Raw genomic sequence first — 19835 nt, forward strand, 5'->3', positions numbered from 1 at the left:
GGGTTGTAACTACTTCTTTTTTTTTTAATTTTTTATTGCATTTTAGGTTTTGGGGTACATGTGCAGAGTGTGCAAGACATTTGCATAGGTACACACATGACAGTGTGTTTTGCTTCCTTTCTCCCCTTCACCCACATTTGTCATTTATCCCCAGGCTATCCCTCCCCAGCTCCTCCCCGCCGCTTGCCCTCCCCTTTTCCCCTCAATAGACCCCAGTGTTTAGTACTCCCCTCCCTGCATCCATGTGTTCTCATTTTTCATCACCCACCTATGAGTGAGAATATGCGGTATTTCATTTTCTGTTCTTGTGTCAGTTTGCTGAGGATGATGTTCTCCAGATTCATCCATGTCCCTACAAACGACACGAACTCATCATTTCTGATTGCTGCATAATATTCCATGGTGTATATGTGCCACATTTTCCCAATCCAGTCTATCATCAATGGGCATTTGGTTTGGTTCCAGGTCTTTGCTATTGTAAACAGTGCTGCAATGAACATTCGTGTGCATATGTCCTTATAGTAGAACGATTTATAGTCCTTTGGATATATACGCAGTAATGGGATTGCTGGGTCAAATGGAATTTCTATTTCTAAGGCCTTGAGGAATCGCCACACTGTCTTCCACAATGGTTGAACTAATTTACACTCCCACCAACAGTGTAAAAGTGTTCCTTTTTCTCCACATCCTCTACAGCATCTGTTGTCTCCAGATTTTTTAATGATTGCCATTCTAACTGGCGTGAGATGGTATCTCAATGTGGTTTTGATTTGCATCTCTCTGATGACCAGTGACGATGAGCATTTTTTCATATGATTGTTGGCCTCATATACGTCTTCTGTTGTAAAGTGTCTGTTCATATCCTTTGCCCATTTTTGAACGGGCTTGTTTTTTTTTTCTGTAAATCTGTTAGAGCTCTTTGTAAATTCTGGATATCAACCCTTTGTCAGATGGGTAAATTGCAAAAATTTTTTTCCCATTCTGTTGGTTGCTGATTCACTCTAGTGACTGTTTCTTTTGCCGTGCAGGAGCTGTGGAGTTTGATTAGGTCCCATTTGTCTATTTTGGCTTTTGTTGCCAATGCTTTTGGTGTTTTGTTCATGAAGTCCTTGCCTACTCCTATGTCCTGGATGGTTTTGCCTAGATTTCCTTCTAGGGTTTTTATGGTGCCAGGTCTTATGTTTAAGTCTTTAATCCATCTGGAGTTAATTTTGGTGTAAGGTGTCAGGAAGGGGTCCAGTTTCTGCTTTCTGCACATGGCAAGCCAGTTTTCCCAACACCATTTATTAAACAGGGAATCCTTTCCCCATTGCTTGTTTTTGTCAGGTTTATCAAAGATTGTATGGTTGTAGATATGTTGTGTTGCCTCCGATGCCTCTGTTTTGTTCCATTGGTCTATATCTCTGTTTTGGTACCAGTACCATGCTGTTTTGATTACTGTAGCCTTGTAGTATAGTTTGAAGTCCGGTAGTGTGATACCTCCCACTGTGTTCTTTTTGCTTAGAATTGATTTGGCTATGCGGGCTCTCTTTTGGTTCCATATGAAGTTCATGGTGGTTTTTTCCAGTTCTGTGAAGAAAGTCAATGGTAGCTTGATGGGGATAGCGTTGATTCTGTAAATTACTTTGGGCAGTATAGCCATTTTCACGATATTAATTCTTCCTAACCATGAACATGGAATGTGTCTCCATCTGTTTGTGTCCTCTCTTATTTCGTTGAGCAGTGTTTTGTAGTTTTCCCTGAAGAGGTCCCTTACGTTCCTTGTGAGTTGTATTCCAAGGTATTTTATTCTTTTTGTAGCAATTGTGAATGGCAGTTCGTTCTAGATTTGGCTCTCTTTGAGTCTGTTATTGGTGTAGAGGAAGGCTTGTGATTTTTGCACATTGATTTTATATCCTGAGACTTTGCTGAAGTTGCTTATCAGTTTCAGGAGTTTTTGGGCTGAGGCGATGGGGTCTTCTAGGTATACTATCATGTCGTCTGCAAATAGAGACAATTTGGCTTCCACCTTTCCTATTTGAATACCCTTTATTTCTTTTTCTTGCCTGATTGCTCTGGCTAGAACTTCCAGTACTATATTGAATAGGAGTGGTGAAAGAGGGCATCCTTGTCTAGTGCTGGATTTCAAAGGGAATGCTTCCAGTTTTTGCCCATTCAGTATGATATTGGCTGTTGGTTTGTCGTAAATAGCTTTTATTACTTTGAGATACGTTCCATCGATACCAAGTTTCTTGAGGGTTTTTAGCATAAAGGGCTGTTGAATTTTGTCAAATGCCTTCTCTGCGTCAATTGAGATAATCATGTGGTTTTTGTTTTTGGATTTGTTTATGTGGTGAATTACGTTGATAGACTTGCGTATGTTGAACCAGCCTTGCATCCCTGGGATGAATCCTACTTGATCATGATGGATAAGTTTTTTGATTTGCTGTTGCAATCGGCTTGCCAATATTTTATTGAAGATTTTTGCATCTATGTTCATCATGGATATTGGCCTGAAGTTTTCTTTTCTCGTTGGGTCTCTGCCGGGTTTTGGTATCAGGATGATATTGGTCTCATAAAATGATTTGGGAAGGATTCCCTCTTTTTGGATTATTTGGAATAGTTTCAGACGGAATGGTAACAGTTCCTCTTTGTGTGTCTGGTAGAATTCTGCTGTGAACCCATCTGGATCTGGGCTTTTTTTGTGTGGTAGGCTCTTAATTGCTGCCTCAACTTCAGACCTTGTTATTGGTCTATTCATAGTTTCAGCTTCCTCCTGGTTTAGGCTTGGGAGGACACAGGAATCCAGGAATTTATCCATTTCTTCCAGGTTTACTAGTTTATGTGCACAGAGTTGTTTGTAATTTTCTCTGATGATGGTTTAAATTTCTGTGGAATCTGTGGTGATTTCCCCTTTGTCATTTTTTATTGCATCTATTTGGTTGTTCTGTCTTTTCTTTTTTATCAATCTGGCTAGTGGTTTGTCTAGTTTGTTGATCTTTTCAAAAAACCAGCTCTTGGATTTATTGATTTTTTGAAGGGTTTTTCATGTCTCTATCTCCTTCAGTTCTGCTCTGATCTTAGTTATTTCTTGTCTTCTGCTGGGTTTTGAGTTTTTTTTTATCTTGCTCTTCTAGCGCTTTCAATTTTGACGATAGGGTGTCAATTTTGGATCTCTCCATTCTCCTCATATGGGCACTTATTGCTATATATTTTCCTCTAGAGACTGCTTTGAATGTGTCCCAGAGATTATGGCAAATTTTGTCTTCATTCTCATTGGTTTCGAAGAACTTCTTTATTTCTGTCTTCATTTCATTGTTTATCCAGTCAACATTCAAGAGCCAGTTGTTCAGTTTCCACGAAGCTGTGCAGTTCCGAGTTGGTTTCTAAATTCTGAGTTCTAACTTGATTGCACTATGGTCTGAGAGACTGTTTGTTATGATTTCAGTTGTTTTGCATTTGCTGAGAGTGCTTTACTTCCAATTATGTGGTCAATTTTAGAGTAGGTGTGATGTGGCGCTGAGACGAATGTATATTCTGTGGATTTGGGGTGGAGAGTTCTGTAAATGTCTATCAGGTTTGCTTGTTCCAGGTCTGAGTTCAAGCCCTGGATATCCTTGTTGACTTCCTGTCTGGTTGATCTGTCTAATATTGACAGTGGAGTGTTAAAGTCTCCCAGTATTATTGTGTGGGAGTCTAAGTCTCTTTGTAAGACATTAAGAACTTGCCTTATGTATCTGGGTGCTCCTGTATTGGGTCCATATATGTTTAGGATCGTTAGCTCTTCTTGTTGTATTGATCCTTTTACCATTAGGTAATGACCTTCTTTGTCTCTTTTGATCTTTGTTGCTTTAAAGTCTATTTTATCAGAGATGAGAATTGCAACTCCTGCTTTTTTTTGCTCTCCATTTGCTTGGTAAATCTTCCTCCATCACTTTATTTTGAGCCTTTGTGTATCCTTGCATGTGAGACGGGTTTCCTGGATACAACACACTGATGGGTTTTGTTTTTTTATCCAATTTGCCAGTCTGTGTCTTTTGATTGGTGCATTTAGTCCATTTACATTTAGGGTTAATATTGTTATGTGTAAATTTGATACTGCCATTTTGATGCTAGCTGGCTGTTTTGCCTGTTAGTTGATGTAGATTCTTCGTTATGTTGATGCTCTTTAGCATTTAGTGTGATTTTGGAATGGCTGGTACTGGTTGTTCCTTTCTATGTGTAGTGCCTCTTTCAGGAGCTCTTGTAAAGCAGGCCTGGTGGTGACAAAATCTCCGAGTACTTGCTTGTTCGCAAAGGATTTTATTTTTCCTTCACTTACGAAGCTCAGTTTGGCTGGATATGAAAGTCTGGGTTGAAAGTTCTTTTCTTTAAGGATGTTGAATATTGGCCCCCACTCTCTTCTGGTTTGTAGAGTTTCTGCCGAGAGATCTGCTGTGAGTCTGATGGGCTTCCTTTTGTAGGTGACCCGACCATTCTCTCTGGCTGCCCTTAGTATTTTCTTCTTTATTTCAACCCTGTTGAATCTGACGATTATGTGCTTTGGGGTTGCTCTTCTTGCGGAATATCTCTGTGGTGTTCTCTGTATTTCCTGAATTTGAGAGTTGGTGTGCCTTGCTAGGTGGGGGAAATTTTCCTGGATGATTTCCTGAAGAGTATTTTCCAGCTTGGATTCATTCTCTTCATCCCCTTCTGGTACACCTATCAAACGTAGGTTAGGTCTCTTCACATAGTCTCACATTTCTTGGAGACTTTGTTCATTCCTTTTTGTGCTTTTTTTCTCTAATCTTGGTTTTTCATTTTATTTCATTGAGTTGATCTTCGACTTCTGATATTCTTTCTTCTGCTTTGTCAATTCGGCTGTTGAAACTTGTGCATGCTTTGCGAAGTTCTTGTATTGTGTTTTTCAGCTCCTTCAATTCATTCATATTCCTCTCTAAGTTATCCATTCTTGTTATCATTTCCTCGAATCTTTTTTCAAATCTTTTTTCAAGGTTCTTAGTTTCTTTGCATTGATTTAGAACATGTTCTTTTAGCTCACAGAAGTTTCTCATTACCCACCTTCTGAAGTCTAATTCCATCATTTTATTCTCCGTCCAGCTTTGTTCCTTTGCTGGTGAGGAGTTTTGGTCCTTTGTAGGAGGCGAGGTGTTCTGGTTTCGGGTGTTTTCCTCCTTTTTGCGCTGGTTTCTTCCCATCTTTGTGGATTTATCCACCTGTCGTCTGAGTAGTTGCTGACTTTCCGATTGGGTCTCTGAGTGGACGCCCAGATTGTTGATGATGAGGTCTTTCTGTTACTTAGTTTTCCTTCTACCAGTCTAGCCCCTCTGCTGTACGACTGCATAGGTCCACTCCAGGCCCTGCTTGTCTGGGGTACACCTGTAGCAGCTGCAGAATGGTGAGGGATGCTACCAGTTTCTTCTTCTGCTATCTTTGCCCCAGAAGGTGCCCAACTAATGTCAGTCTGATCAGTCCTTTTTGAGGTGACTCTGGATATACAGGGGTCAGGGAGCTGCTTGAGGAGACAATCTGTACTTTATAGGAGCTCAAGTGCTGAGCTGTGAGCTCCATTGTTCATTCAGGGCTGTTAGGCAGGTGCATTTAATTCTGCTGCAGCACAACTCTTAGAACCCCTTTTTTTCCTCAGATGCTCTGTCTTGGGGGGGGGTTGGGGCTTTCTTTATGAGTGTCTGTGGCACTATCCTGCCCAGCTAGGAGGCAGTCTAGTCACTATTTGCCTGTCGAGGCTCTGCCCTGCTGATGTGGTGTGGGCCCTGTTGCTGCGGGCTCTGTCCTGCAGCCACGGGCTCCACGGCAGGCTCCGCCCTGCTGCCACCAACTCCGCCCTGCAGCAGAGTCTCTCTGTTATGGCATGTTGCCTCGGCAATGGCAGGCTGCGTCAGCAATGGAAGTGTACCTCCATAGGGGCTGATATCCTTGGTAATGGCGAACACCCCTCCCCCACCGAGCTGCACAGTCCTGGGTTCAGCTGTGCTCGCAGCGAAAGTCTCCACCCGGAGCGTTTCGAGTTGCTGTTTTGTTTGTCCCCGTGGGGGTGAAACCCGCCGAGCCTGCTCGCCTGGCTCCCTGCCTCAGAGTGCCTTTCTTTTTTTTTTAAGTTGAACGGATGGCTCTCTCCCAGGTGTTTCGGTTGCCCGCTGTTAGGGCACCGGGATCTGTGTGATTTCCCGTGCAGCTAGCCACTGCGCTGGCTCACACCCCACTTCCCAGGAATCTCCTGGTCTGGCTCACTGTCAAAGTCCCGTTTAATCAGATGGATATGCTAATCTGCCCTCCCAAATCTCAGATTGCCAGTTTAGCAGGGCACCCGGGCCCGTGTGTTTAGTGTGGATTATTCGGGAGTGCCTGCGCTGCGGCGCCGGCTGAAGCAGCTGCAACAGCTGAACCGGCTGCGCTTGCGTCCCGTGTCTTTCCTACACCTGGGACTTTCCCCGTTCTGTGGGCAACAAAGATCTGTCTGGAAATGCGGCTTTGACTCACCCTCTGAGCATTTGCTGAGAGCTGCGATCCCGAGTTGTTCTTACTGCGCCATTTTGAAAACCCCCCTCAAATTACTAATATTTTTATCATGTTCACTTTAGAGTTCTCCTGTGGCTGACATGGTATCTAGATGCAAGGCAAACTTCCCCACTCCTTTGGCAGTAAGAGGTAAAGCAACTTGCCTGAAATCACATGGATATTTGATAAAACCGGTTTTTAAGCCAAGGAAGTCTGTCTGTAGAGTCCTTGATTTTGAACACTACCCTTCCTTAAATCGAGGGTTGTAACTTCTTTCCTTCCCTCCCTCCCTCCCTCCCTCCCTCCCTCCCTCCCTCCCTCCCTCCCTCCCTCCTTCCCTCCTTTCTTCCTTCCTTCCTTCCCTCCTTCCTTCCTTTTGTAGAGACAGGATTGGGCTATATTGCTTGGGATAGAGTGCAGGGGCATGATCTCGGCTCACTGCAACCTTGACCTCCCGGGCTCAAGCAATCATTCCACCTCAGCCTCCTGAGTAGCTGGGACCACAAGCACATGTCACCATCCTGGCTAATTTTTATATTTTTTACAGAGACAGGCTGATCTTGAACTCTTGGGTTCAAGTGATCTTCCTGCCTTGGCCTCCCAAATTTCTGGGATTACAGGAATGAGCCACTGTTTTTTTTCTTTTCACTAAAAAAAGGTTATCAAAAAAGAGCGGAGTGAGAATTGTATTATTAAAAAGATACCCATGCATCTAATTTATTATTAATTACAAAGTTCTTGTGGCAGGCCTCAAAATGAATCAAGACATGCTGCTGAAAATCACTGCACTAGAATATGCATTTGCACTCATGGTGCGAGGGTTGTGGGAAGGGGTTGAGAAACGGCAAGGACTTACATCCCCGTTCTTAGGTGGAATAGTCAACTCCATGTACCCATGAGGAATGTACTGCTGACTATAATCAAAGCGCGGTTTCTTCATGAGATGAGATCTGACAGTTGAGTAGGCTCCATCACATCCTACAATGAGGTCACAGGTAACATCTATGGGAACTTTGTCAGATCTGAAAAATAGAACAAACCATCCAAAAGAAAACAATGTCTAGTGGTGAAAATGATGATGTACATCTGGGTATGAGAAGTAGTGGCTCCACAGATGACTTAGAAAGTTCACTTTTATATGTGTGACTTGGGCTTTGAGTTAATAGATAGAACATTTAGATGAAAACTCTTGTCTCAGTCATAAGTTTGCTTATGAGAATAACACAAAACCATACTGACTAATGAAGACCTGGTAGGCCACAGAAGTATGGATGACAGGATTTAAGCTTTCTGAATGAAGGAGGAGAATCTTAAAAACAGAGTGTTCCAAGTGTACAAACGAATGTATGAAGAACCACAAGGATGTGACCAGGACTTTCTTTTTTTTTTTTAATTTTTTATTGGATTTTAGGTTTTTGGGTACATGAGCAGAGGTGACCAGGACTTTCTAAGACCAATACATTTGGCTTAAGCAGAGGTATGAGGAGATAAGCTTAAGGAAAGAACAGAAGGTAGGGAGAGAAAGGAAGGAGGAAATGAAAAGAATCTTCAATGTTAAGATAAAAGATTTTAAAACATTATTCTGGCGAAAGGAAAACTGAAATTTTCTATTAGGGAAATGGTGTATGAAGAGTTGTAATTTAAGAAAACTTCCTTGGCAGTTTGAAGCAGAGGCAGAATGCCAAAGGGAGCCAAAAACAGGGATGGGGTAATAGCAACATATTATATTACATGTGCAGGGGTGAGAGCCGGAAGTACTGTCCTGCAGCTGGAAGGAGAAAGACAAGACTCTGAACCAATAGGAAGTAAGAAAGACTGGGGGGTGTTATAGATTTAATGAGAGAGGATGGGGAAAGAACACACCACAAATGATTCTAATTATCTGGGCACTGTTACTGGGGAAGTCAGGAGTGGGATGTGATTTGGGAGAAGTAGCTGATCAAGGTTTTAGATGTGTTTGAGATAATAACCAGATGTTCCAGCAAGGATGTTCAATGGGAAATTGACATAAATTGATTAGAGCTTCTATAAGGATTTAGAACAAAGAGAGAGGCTTGGACTGCAATGTTTATTTTAGAGAGGTGGTTGTTGAACCCAGGACTGTGGATCCATAGAATATCACAAGAGTGGGATATGAGGCTTCGAACTTGAGAGAAAATAGAATCATCCGAGGAAAGGCAGAGAAATAGCACCTGAAAAGAGAACAGGAGGAGAGCATTGGAAGGTCACCTCGTTTTGAAAGAGGAGAGAGTTTGAAGCATGTTAGAGTCACCAGTGTGGAACAGAGTACAGCAGGAAGGTAAGTTAGTGTGAGAATCAGGAATTATTGGCATTGGTGTTCAGAAGGCATCAGGGCCCTATTTTCAATATAAAATTCTTTGAATCTAGAAACTATTTGGATTACCCTTTCAATAATCTTTTAACTCTTTCAAAAGAGCCAAAGAACAAAGTTTACGTATACAATTCTCCACTCCCAGCTTTCGCCTCTGATGTCTAAAACCTGACCCATAGTTACCCAAGCACTGTGATCACTCCTTCCTCTGGATAACATTTCAACAGCCTGTGGTTAAAGTGCACTTTCACGTTGGGATATTTCTCAACAGCTGAGGAAACGAAGAAAGAGGCAAACAGAAATGAAATTTCAATTCTTATTTCACTTGATCAAATTGAAATATTAATTGTTTTCTGGGAACAGTATGGTAGGAATTTTATTCATAACAATGTAAAATTAAATTCACTTAAATGATAATTTGACAACTGTTTGGCAACTATTTCAGTATAATTTGGTAGTAAAACAGATGAATAAAAATCAATTACCCTCATCTCAAAAAGAAAATATCCAACTAATTCCGTTGTGCAAACTCTTGCATTGCTGTGATTATTAGCACCCTGGGAAAGAAGCAAGCATCACATATTTCAAAAGTTGTCTGTAATCTGAGGCTTTACTGTGATTGGAAATATTCAGTCAAACCCCTTTCCACATGTATGCATGTCTCTATGTCTCCTTCTTAGCTAGTTTTCTGAACTTCTGATTGAAGTTGTCACAAATAGAGGTTATTGATTTTAAATCTCTTTGAAATCAATCACTGGAATAGTTAGGGGGAAAATGAGTAAGAAGCTTTGAAACTTCTCAATAAACTAAACCCAATAATTTTAGTAATTTTCTGTTTTGCCTGCTAGCGCTCTAGAGAATTGAGTGGATTTCATTTTATGAACTATTAATCATGTTCTTGTTACAACAGTAAAATATGATCTTGTCCCTAGTAATGCTCATGTATTCATCAATAAACACAGCCTATTTACTGTTCTTAAAGGTACAAATTAGAAATCAGGTGTCCCACTGAGCTGGGAGAGACCTCAGAGATGATTTAGTTCTTCATCTTAAAAAGGGAGTGACCAAGATTCTGCAAGCAAAGGTAAAATGCCTGAGATCACACAAAGTGAAAACATTAAGAACCAAACTCATCAAGCGGCATACATTAATTACATACAGTTTTTGTACATCAAAAAAGTAAATAAAAAGAACGTTGAATTAGAAAAAATGAGGAAAATAAGCCAGGAGTTCTGCCGTCCAACTCAGTATTTCTATCTGTACTTATCTCCCCTCTTCATCTCAATCTTATTTTATTCTGTTTTGTTTCAGTTAGATTTGAGGTTTGAAGATTTTAGCTTTCTTGCAAAACCTGAGAGACCCTAAACCAAAGAAGTTCATCTGTGTATAAGAAATAGTTTAACAAATAACTTTGGAGTAATCAGAGTTGACCTGATATACAAAGGATATATTTTAGAAACATAACATATGTTTGTGAAAAGAACCTTAAAAAGTTTATTCTTATTTTTTATGTAAGTGTATAGTATTACATCCTAAATCATTTTTTTATAGAACTTTAGTCCCGGGATATACTCCCTTAAAAAACTGTTCTTTTGTCAAAGACAGCAGAGTAATGGTGAATACTCCGTCTTGGTCTGCGCTGTCCTGGTGTGTAGCTGTATGTGGCATTTGAGTGCTTGGAGTGTGGCAATCTTAAGTTGAGATATGTTGCCTGCACAGGATTTTGGCAAATTAGAACGAAAAGTATATTTAAAAGGAATGACAGTAAATAACTTTCTGATATTGATTATATATTGAATAATATTTTGGATGTATTTGGTTAAAATATATTTTTTTAACTAATTTATTTATTTAGAGACAGTTTTGGCCTCATTGCCCAAGATGGGGTACAGTGGCGCCATCTCAGCTCGCTGCAGCCTCTGCCTCCCGGGTTCAAGTGATTCTCCTGCCTCAGCCTCCCAAGTAGCTGGCATTACAGGTGCCCACCACCACACCCAGCTAATTGTTATGTTTTTAGTAGAGACAGGGTTTCACTATGTTGGTCAGGCTGGTCTTGAACTCCTGACCTCTAGTGATCCACCTGCCTTGGCCTCCCAATGTGCTGGAATTACAGACGTGAGCCCTGGCACCTGGCCTAGGTTAAAATATCTTATTAAAAATAACACCACCTGCTTCTTTTTTGTTTTTGTTTTTGTTTTCATCATGGTTAGTATAAGTTTGAAAAGTATACATGTGCCTGGTATTTGTGGCCACATGTTGGACTGTGCTGCTCTGAAAGATCCACAGTGCAGACCAAGTATATAATAAAAGCCCTGAGAAGTACTGGTGCAGGATTTGTCAGACCTGTTTGTTCACATATCCTTTGTCTGTTTTGTTTGGCTTAACAATTACTAACATTTCACAGAATAGTGAATGAGCTATGAAACAATCCCACGTGAAATGCTGATGAAGGGAAATCATGTAGTGACAATGTTTTCAGAGGGGAGGTTTTGCAGTTAGGGAGAAATGAGCATTTCTAATTGATTAAATATGTGGAACGAAAACCTCCCACATCTGATGCCTTGTAAAGAAAGAATGAACTTTATGTGCCTGACAAGGCTGAAGAGTCGAGAGATTCAGCATTCATTTTATGGACATATTTATGGCATTTATGAAGTTGCATGCCGTGCAGAGCACTCGAATCAGAATCCGGGGAACTTCTGATGTGTACACAAAGATTGTAGCTTTCCCATGTTTTAGCCTCCTTCGTATTGGCAGATGTTTTATATATAATATTGGAAGAAGAAATCGTTAATAGTGAAAAGTATGGACTTTAGAGTAAACAAACTCAAATTCAAATCCAGATTCTACCACTTATTAACAGTGGGATCCAAGCTTTCTAAGCCTCCATTTCACCAGAGATAAAAGTAATTTCCCTCCATAGAGTTGTTGGAAGGTTTATGCAAATCTATGCATGTAAAACACTTAACATAGAGCCTGGTGCTTCAACGAATGTTTGCTATTATTTTTATCTTGATAAATTGGGAGGGTCTTAGAAAGACGGTATCATAGTTCTGCTATACTGCTTTTTGTAAATGCTGCTTTGTGTGGGGTTTTCTTGTTGTTGCTGTTGTTGTTTTTTATATTTTAGAGTTGACGTCTTGCTCTGTGGCCCAAGATGGAGTGCAGTGGTGCAATTATACTCTGGAGCTCAAGCCATCCTCCCTCCTCAGCCTCCCAAAGTGCAGGGATTGCAGATGTGAGCCACTGCACCTGGCTGGTTCATTTAGTCTCTTGAGATCAACCTGAATATACCTAGCAAACTGGCTCCACTCCACCCATCTACCCATCCAGAAGGCAGTCTGACAAATATAACTAAATAAATAAGATTACTAACAATACTAAACCTTATTTCTTGTATCTGATGAATCAACTAAAGTGAAATTCCTCATAGCCCTCCTTCTCCCAGTCTAATTCCATTAGATTCAATTCCATTCAGCAGATATATTGAGGGGATTGAGGAGAAGCAAAGATAAATCATGTAGAGCCTCTGTTCAGAAATCAGAGTCTACTGGACTCCATCTCAAGGGACAAATTTTAAAGATAGTAGAAATATTAAGTGGCATGCTTTGCTGGGAATAAATCTGCTTAATACAAATGCTGAAGGGAGGAAAAGCTACTACAATCTAGGCTTAAACTTAGTAAGGGCTACAAGGGGTGTAATTGGACTGACTATGCAAGTTACAAATTTAATTTGTATCCAGTGGCTTTTCCATGAATAGGCCTTTTCGGTTGCACAAATTAAAAAGTTCAGGGTTATGTTTTACACCTTTCTCTTTTTCAACTTTCTGTATCTATTTATTCTCTTACAAATATCTATCTATTTATTTATTCTCCCTATGTATCTATTTATTCTCTTACAAATATCATGAATCTGCACCCTATTCTCCAACCACATTACTATAGCTTTATTCCTGGGCCCTTCTTCTGCGCCCAGAGTTTATGGAAATGCCTTGAAGATTGCAACCCTTTCTCAGTCTTCCCACTATAACTTTTCATCTCTCTAAAAGGCAAATCTCATTGTGTCACTTTATAAATTGTTTGAGTTTATCTGTCGTTCCATTACAGTGTGAATTCTTCATCAGAGTGAGCACTCATTCAGTCAGTGTCTAAGAGACCATGGGGGCGCAGTACATGTTGAAAAAATGATTTCAATTTAGATAATTGCCAGTGCAATGGGTGTTAGCACCTGTGATTCCAGCTACTCTGGAATCTGAGGTAGGAGAATCACTTGAGCCAGGAGTTCAAGACAAACCTGAACAATATAGCAAGACTGCCTTAAATTTTTTTTTTTAATTAGTTGTATGTGGTAGCATGTGTCTATAGCCCCAGCTACTCGAGTGGCCAAGGTGGGAAGACAGTTGAGCACAGGAGTTCAAGGTTGCAGTGAGCTGCGATCACACCATTGCACTCTAGCCCGAGTGACAGCAAGGCCTTGTCTCAAAAAATTTTAGGCAATTGGTATTTTCAAGAAGGTCTTTGTTTATTTATTTCTTGTTTTGAGACAGGGTCTTGCTCTGTTGCCCAGGTTGGAGTGCAGTGGCAAAATCACATTGCTCACATCTCACTGCAGCCTTGACCTCCCTGGCTTGAGTGATCCCCCCACCTCGGGCTCTTGAGTAGCTGGGATTATAGGTCCACACTTCCACACCCAGCTATTTTTTTATTTTTTGTAGATATGGGGTCTCTACATGTTGCCCAGGCTGGTCTCAAACTTCTGGGCTCAAGCGGTCCTGACCTCAGTCTCCCAGAGTGCTGAGATTACAGGCATGAGCTATCATACCTAGCTTCAAGAAGGACTGTGTAATGTACAGTCTTGCTCTTCATCACCCATAAAAAGGAGCAGCAAACAAATCCATTAAGATTAGTGTCATGTGCTTTACTCAAAATGACAACTGGTGAATCAAAGCATTAGACTTACCAGTCAATAGATCCTTGTTTAGATTTTCTCTGCTTATAGAAAGAATATACTGCAAGAAAAGTAGAGTAGATACAGTTTGTTTCTGGTGAATGGACAAATATAATTCTAAGTTACTTGCTCAGCAATAAAACGTATTTATTATTTAGCAAAGGGTTGCAAGCTTAGTTTTGTGATCATTTAGTTAAGTGACTTTTGCTTTTTTTATTTTTTATTTTTTTTAAAAAACACTTTACCCAAACACATATATACAATATCCAAGTTTACACTTAGACTTTTTCAAAGTTTAACACTTTAAAAGTCAAATCCTTCTCTTGCAACTAAAATATAATTTTCATCAAGAAAGTTTTGTTTTATAATAAAATATTTTCAGCTTAGGTCTCCAAATTTAGCTCTTAGAAAAACTTCAGTGATGACGGTATCACTAAAATCAAAGTGCCATTCCCCAAAGAGACAACTTTGAATGCCTTCATTTCAAGGTAAAAGGTGTGTGGGGGGGGTGGGGTTGTGGTAGGGATGAAGGTTGGTAGGAGTAGGACCAGTCTTCACATGGGACATGGGTTGGTTGTTTCTGACTTTATAGGACATTTCAACAAAGCTGACCCTTCTGTGAGGCAAGGGAGTCACAGTGCCTAAGGGCCTACAATGCTTTTTTTTTCTTTTTTTTTTTTTGAGACAGAGTCTTGCTCTGTTACTCAGGTTGGAGTGCATTGGTGAGATCTTGGCTCACTGAAACCTCCACCTCCCGGGTTCAAGAGATTCTCCTGCCTCGGCCTCCCAAGTAGCTGGGATTACAGGTGTCTGCCACCATGCCCAACTAATTTTTGTATTTTTTGTAGAGACAGGGTTTCGCCACGTTGGCCAGGCTGATCTCAAACTCTTGATCTCAGGATATCAGCCCACCTCGACCTCTCAAAGTGCTGGGATTACAGGTGTGAGCCACCACGCCCGGCCACTTCTTTTTTTCTGATTTAAAAATAAACTAAAATCAATTTGACATGTGTATATATGTGTGTGTGTGTATATACACTAATTTATAAACATAAATATATTAATTTATATGTAATATATACATATATGATAATTTATAAATTCTCACTTCATCCAAAAGTGGAAGTATGTATTAAGAGCCAAATCTGTACTTGGTGTCAGAGTAACTTGGTCAATGGCAATGACTAAAAAGGGGCTTCCTGTCTTTGTATAACTTAAAATGAACAGAAACATCTTCATTCTCTGCCTCAAAGCTAGGTTGTTAATAGATTGTATTTCAACAGAAATCAAGCTTGTTATTTCAAGTCTGTTAGGAAACATTCAAATTATAAAGGTTTTTTAATTTTAATTTTTTAAAAAATATCTGAGACAGGGTTTTGCTCTGTTGCCCAGGCTGGAGTGTAGTGGCGTGATCATGGCTTACTCCAACCTCAACCTCCCATGCTTAGGCGATCTTCCCACCTTAGTCTCCCAAGTAGCTGGCACTGCTGAGCTAATTTTTAACATTTTTTATAGATACAGTGTCTTGCCATGTTGCCCAGGCTGGTTTTCAACTCCTGGGCTCAAGTAATGCACCTGCCTCTGCCTCCCAAAGTGCTAGGATTGCAGGTATGAGCCACCGTGCTTGGCCCAAATTATGAAGATTAACTTGCATGGGGAAAATATTTTCTTTCCACATCATTCATCTGGGAACTAATAGACATGTCTATTCTGGTGCAGGAGCACCACAATGTCCCTTTCTAGTCTACTCCATATCTTTGGACAGTATTATATCACAACCAAAGGTTTGAGTCATTCCCATCAAGTCATACTTCTCCAATATTTATTCTAAAAGATTGGTCTGATGAAGAATAAATAAGAATAAGCAAGTCAAGAGCTATAAAGTGGCCTCTATCTTAACAAAAAAGATAATAGTAAGATCTAAGAAGGATTAGATATGTCCTTTGAAGATCTGTAGGACATTAGTTATACGTAGTACTGACTACCTCAGATATGTTAGAAAAACATGTTTATTTTCTCTATTCTCAATGCCTTCAAATGAAAATGTTTTCTAGAAAGGGGGAGCCATTTCTCTATTTTGAGCATAAGAGGTTAGGATTAAGAATTGGGGAGCTCTGATCTGTTCTGCGTATGAGGGAATATTTTGACAGTTTCCAGGGCAGTTTGGGGAGAAGATGGGAGGACCCAACAAGACAAGAAGAGTCTGGGCATCACATCGGAGAAAGTTCAGAAGGAAAAAACAGCTGAAGGAGGAGGCCAGGGAAGGGAGTCAGGAAGAATTTTGGAGGCCAACATTTGCAGATTAGACATGTCTAAATCGTTGCCCGTGCCGTGCACAAGGAGGTCTCTTCATGACCCGTATGGGTCTTCAGCAGACTCATGCATCTTTTGAGTGAGCATTGTCTGTGGGAATTTGTGGAGGAGATTTCAAATCCAGACCACCATGGTACAGGGCCAACACCAGGTGAGAAGGAGTGGGGTACCAGAGGCAAAGGAAGCCAAGAGAAGGTGGGCTCTCCCGGGATACGAAGAAATCCTGGAGTCCCAGGAATGGCTTTGTGCTTCCACAGGCTGTGGAACTGACCAGTTAAAGCAATTGTATGTCGTTTTTAAAGAGCAAGGAGGCCCCTGTATTTTACTGGGATATAGAAGTAACAATAAAGAAAAACTGAAGTATGAAGGGCACCTGTAAATTTAGCATTAACTCAGTTCTTAAGATATGAGAAGTAGCAGGAATGATGTGGGAGGGGCCATTTCCTCCTTGTAATGCATTGAAGGCCACAAAATGGGAACTCCCACCAACACTCACTCTCTCTCTCTCTCTCTCTCTCTCTCTCTCTCTTTCTCTCTCTCTCTCTCTCTCTCTCTCTCTCTCTCTCTCTCTCTCTCTCTCTCTGTCTCTCACTCTCTCTCTCACACACACAGACACGGTGGTGAGAGTGACGGTGTCAGGCCCAAGTCTATCTCCTCATTTCGCTTTTCTGATATTTGAAGAGTATCTTATCTATGGATACATTACTGGTTCAGTCTCTGAGGCCGGGATGGCTCTGATGACTTGGGCTTCCTCAGTACATCCCTTGTTAATACAAGTGTACAGTGAGATGATTAAGTTGATTTTACTCTCAACTTAGTGAAAGAAGTAAATGCATCTGAGCAGTAGCCCCCAGGGCTCCTGTACCACGTGTAAGGGCCGTGCTCCTGTGACAAAATCTGCCTTACTCTTCCTCAATGTTACCCTCATGGAAGTCATGCAGCCTGTTTCCTCATCTGTAACCATGGTGGGTGGATTCGATGAATCACTGTAAGATTCTGTCACGCTAAAGTGTATTTACAAGTTTTCTCATCCAATACACACTTGGCACTTAAAAATGTACATTTCTCAGATATCTGATCTCATCCAATTTCCTTCCATAGATACATCCCCATTTGATTGGGACAACTATTTTGCTGCCAATTTAAGATTTAAACAAAATGTTGGTTTCCAATCTCACTTTCTCTGGGAAGTCTTCTCTGAAAACTAAAACTTTTCTCCATCTCTGAACCACTTTACATTTCCTTGTCTAAGCCATCACTCGACCAAGGCTTTTTCCCATGAATCTGATTACTGTCCATCCCTCCCAGGCTCTAAGTGCTTCTTTTATGCTGAGCAACTTGCTCAGGGCATGGCATGCAAGAGGGCAATTATTGGTTACTGGGGTGACACATTTAATATGGACGCTTATATTTGACTTCTTTATGTAAATCTTACTTGCCTGTTGAGGAGAGATGATTCTTTTGTCTTTCCTATAGCACCTAGCTCAATTGGGGGCTAATTTAAAGGACATGTTATCTGAAAATATTTATCTGAAAATGTTTTTTTATAATTATCTGAATAATTATCTGAAAATGTTTATCCCACTGGAGGTGACTCTGTGGTCTCTCTTCCCCCTACCAGGCTCATGTATTAAGACTCTGTACCTATGTTTTTATAAGGCCAAAATAAGCAGGTTACTATTTTTAAAAAGTCATTAAATAGAAAGTGTGAGCTTGCCCCGACTCCCAAAGCCCTGAATGGAAGGAATGTTTTACTTTCCGCCACACTGATCAGCCCAAGAGCCATGAAGATCTTGTTCCCATGAACATATGTGCTTTATCTCTTGCTACCCAAAGTGTGGTTCATGAACCAGCACCTGGGAGCTTGTTAGAAACACAGAACCTCTGCCTTCACCCCAGTCCTAATGAGTCAGACTGCATTCTCACAAGATTCCATGTGAGTTTGAGAAGCATAGGTCTACCTCCAATGGGAGCTCTGCTGAGGGTCAGAGACTTGGATATGAATCTCACTCAGCCTCTGCACTTAATAAAAGGAGTCATGGCTGGATAAAAATAAAGCAAGTTAGAGTTTTTCTCCTGTGGATGGGTGTCTGGTGCATTCATTCTGTCTCAAGAAACAGAATCAGAAGGTATAATTAGATAAAATACATATTTCTCCATGTTCTGTGTGTTACTATGTGAAAGATAAGGAAAGCACAAAGCAGGATAATGATTCTCCTTTGGTCAACTCTCCGTCTTCATCTGGCCTCTGTTGTTTTAGAAATCATGTAATACTGTAAGCATTTCTAGATCATTCTATACATTCTATTATAAGCCCAGTTTTGAGCAACAGGGTGAGTTAGGGAAGGGCAACAACATCATGAAACCCTCTAGATTGTTCTTGCACATTGTGCTTGACGACAGATACGGTAGTCATCGCTATCTAATTGAAAAGGAGAAAAGAGGGGAAGGGTGTCCTTGGTAGTGGGGCAGCACAAAGGCAAGAAACTGCACAACGAGAACAGTAACAGATAATTCTTCTTGAATGTTTATTCTTGGCTGGGCCTTCTTTTGAGCATCTCCTCTGAATAAACTTGCTAACTAGTATCTATTCCTGGGGTCTAGACTGAGCCAAGCAATGTCAGAGATAGGGCTGGAGAGGGAGGGGCCATCAGGCAAAAGGCAAGTTTCAGATGTTGACTTAGTTACCATCAATGCACAGACAATGATCTCCAGGGTAAACCTACCTGAGTCTTTGTCCCATAGGGAATTGCAGACGTTTTTCCTGAAAGAGAGTGAATCATTCTTGCTCTCATGATAATACCTTGGGATACAATCTGAAATGAAACCAGAAATACTGACTTCAATGACAGTAACATGGCATTATGCAAGAAAGATAGAAATTGATTTTTAAATGTAATTTCATATATTTTCAAAAACATTTTTTTAATGTGAAAACCATAGAAGCCCAACATGGTAGAAACTCCTTCAGTGAAAATGGTGATCCTGAAGCTTTTAGTTTTTGTTTTTAATCTTAGATCTTAGAACTGGCTTAAAATTTATCTGATCTAAATCCAATATCACAGATAGAGGAAAGTGATTCGGTGTTAGAGAGGTTAAGTGATTTTGTCATCATGACAAAAAGGGATATTATGAGTGAAACCCAGGGCTCCTAACATTCAGTGCAAAATGTTTTCTTACGCATGGCTGCTATGTGGGAGAAATTAATAAGAATGCAAATAGCACTCATTTACTTGTATTAACAGCTCAAAGACACATTGTCACTGAAAATAGTATCGAGAAAAATACATCTAACATGTTTGTTTATATTACCAAGCTACACGTAGACAGTGAGACGTTCTACAACATGAAGCTCATATGATGAAAATCTACCATAGGCCCACCATTGTTTAGCCAAACCCATGGGGCTTGATGGTTTCAGAACTGAGAATTTTTCAATTTTAGAAAGCAGTGTAGTACATATATGCTGGCTGTCTCCTAAAGCCACCCCATAATCAAACTTTATGCTAAATGAGATTTTAAAAAGACTATGAAGTATCTCCTGTCAGGTCAGATTTTGCTACTCAATGAGTGATGAGAAGCTTTCTATTTTCAGAGTTTTTTTTTTTTTTTGGAGTACAGAATTGTGGATAAGAGATTATGGGTCTGTGTGATTGAAAAAAGAAAAGGAATTTGGCTCCTGTTATCCTGGATGCCATCTCGACCGTCACTTTAAACAGGCAGTGATGCACCGTCCTGTTGAGA

At 40.4% G+C, this 19835-nt stretch overlaps 1 protein-coding gene across 1 annotated transcript in view; it reads right to left on the reverse strand.

The window, feature by feature from the left end:
* KMO (kynurenine 3-monooxygenase) overlaps positions 1 to 19835 on the reverse strand; it is a 73175-nt gene that overhangs the window by 35619 nt on the left and 17721 nt on the right. Inside the window, 4 exon segments of the mRNA XM_003735276.6 lie at positions 7355 to 7520; positions 9014 to 9101; positions 13791 to 13839; positions 18818 to 18907. Coding sequence (XP_003735324.2) covers positions 7355 to 7520; positions 9014 to 9101; positions 13791 to 13839; positions 18818 to 18907 — 393 coding nt within the window.

The sequence above is a fragment of the Callithrix jacchus genome, chromosome 19 (assembly GCF_049354715.1).
Source record: "Callithrix jacchus isolate 240 chromosome 19, calJac240_pri, whole genome shotgun sequence".
NCBI lineage: Eukaryota > Metazoa > Chordata > Mammalia > Primates > Cebidae > Callithrix > Callithrix jacchus.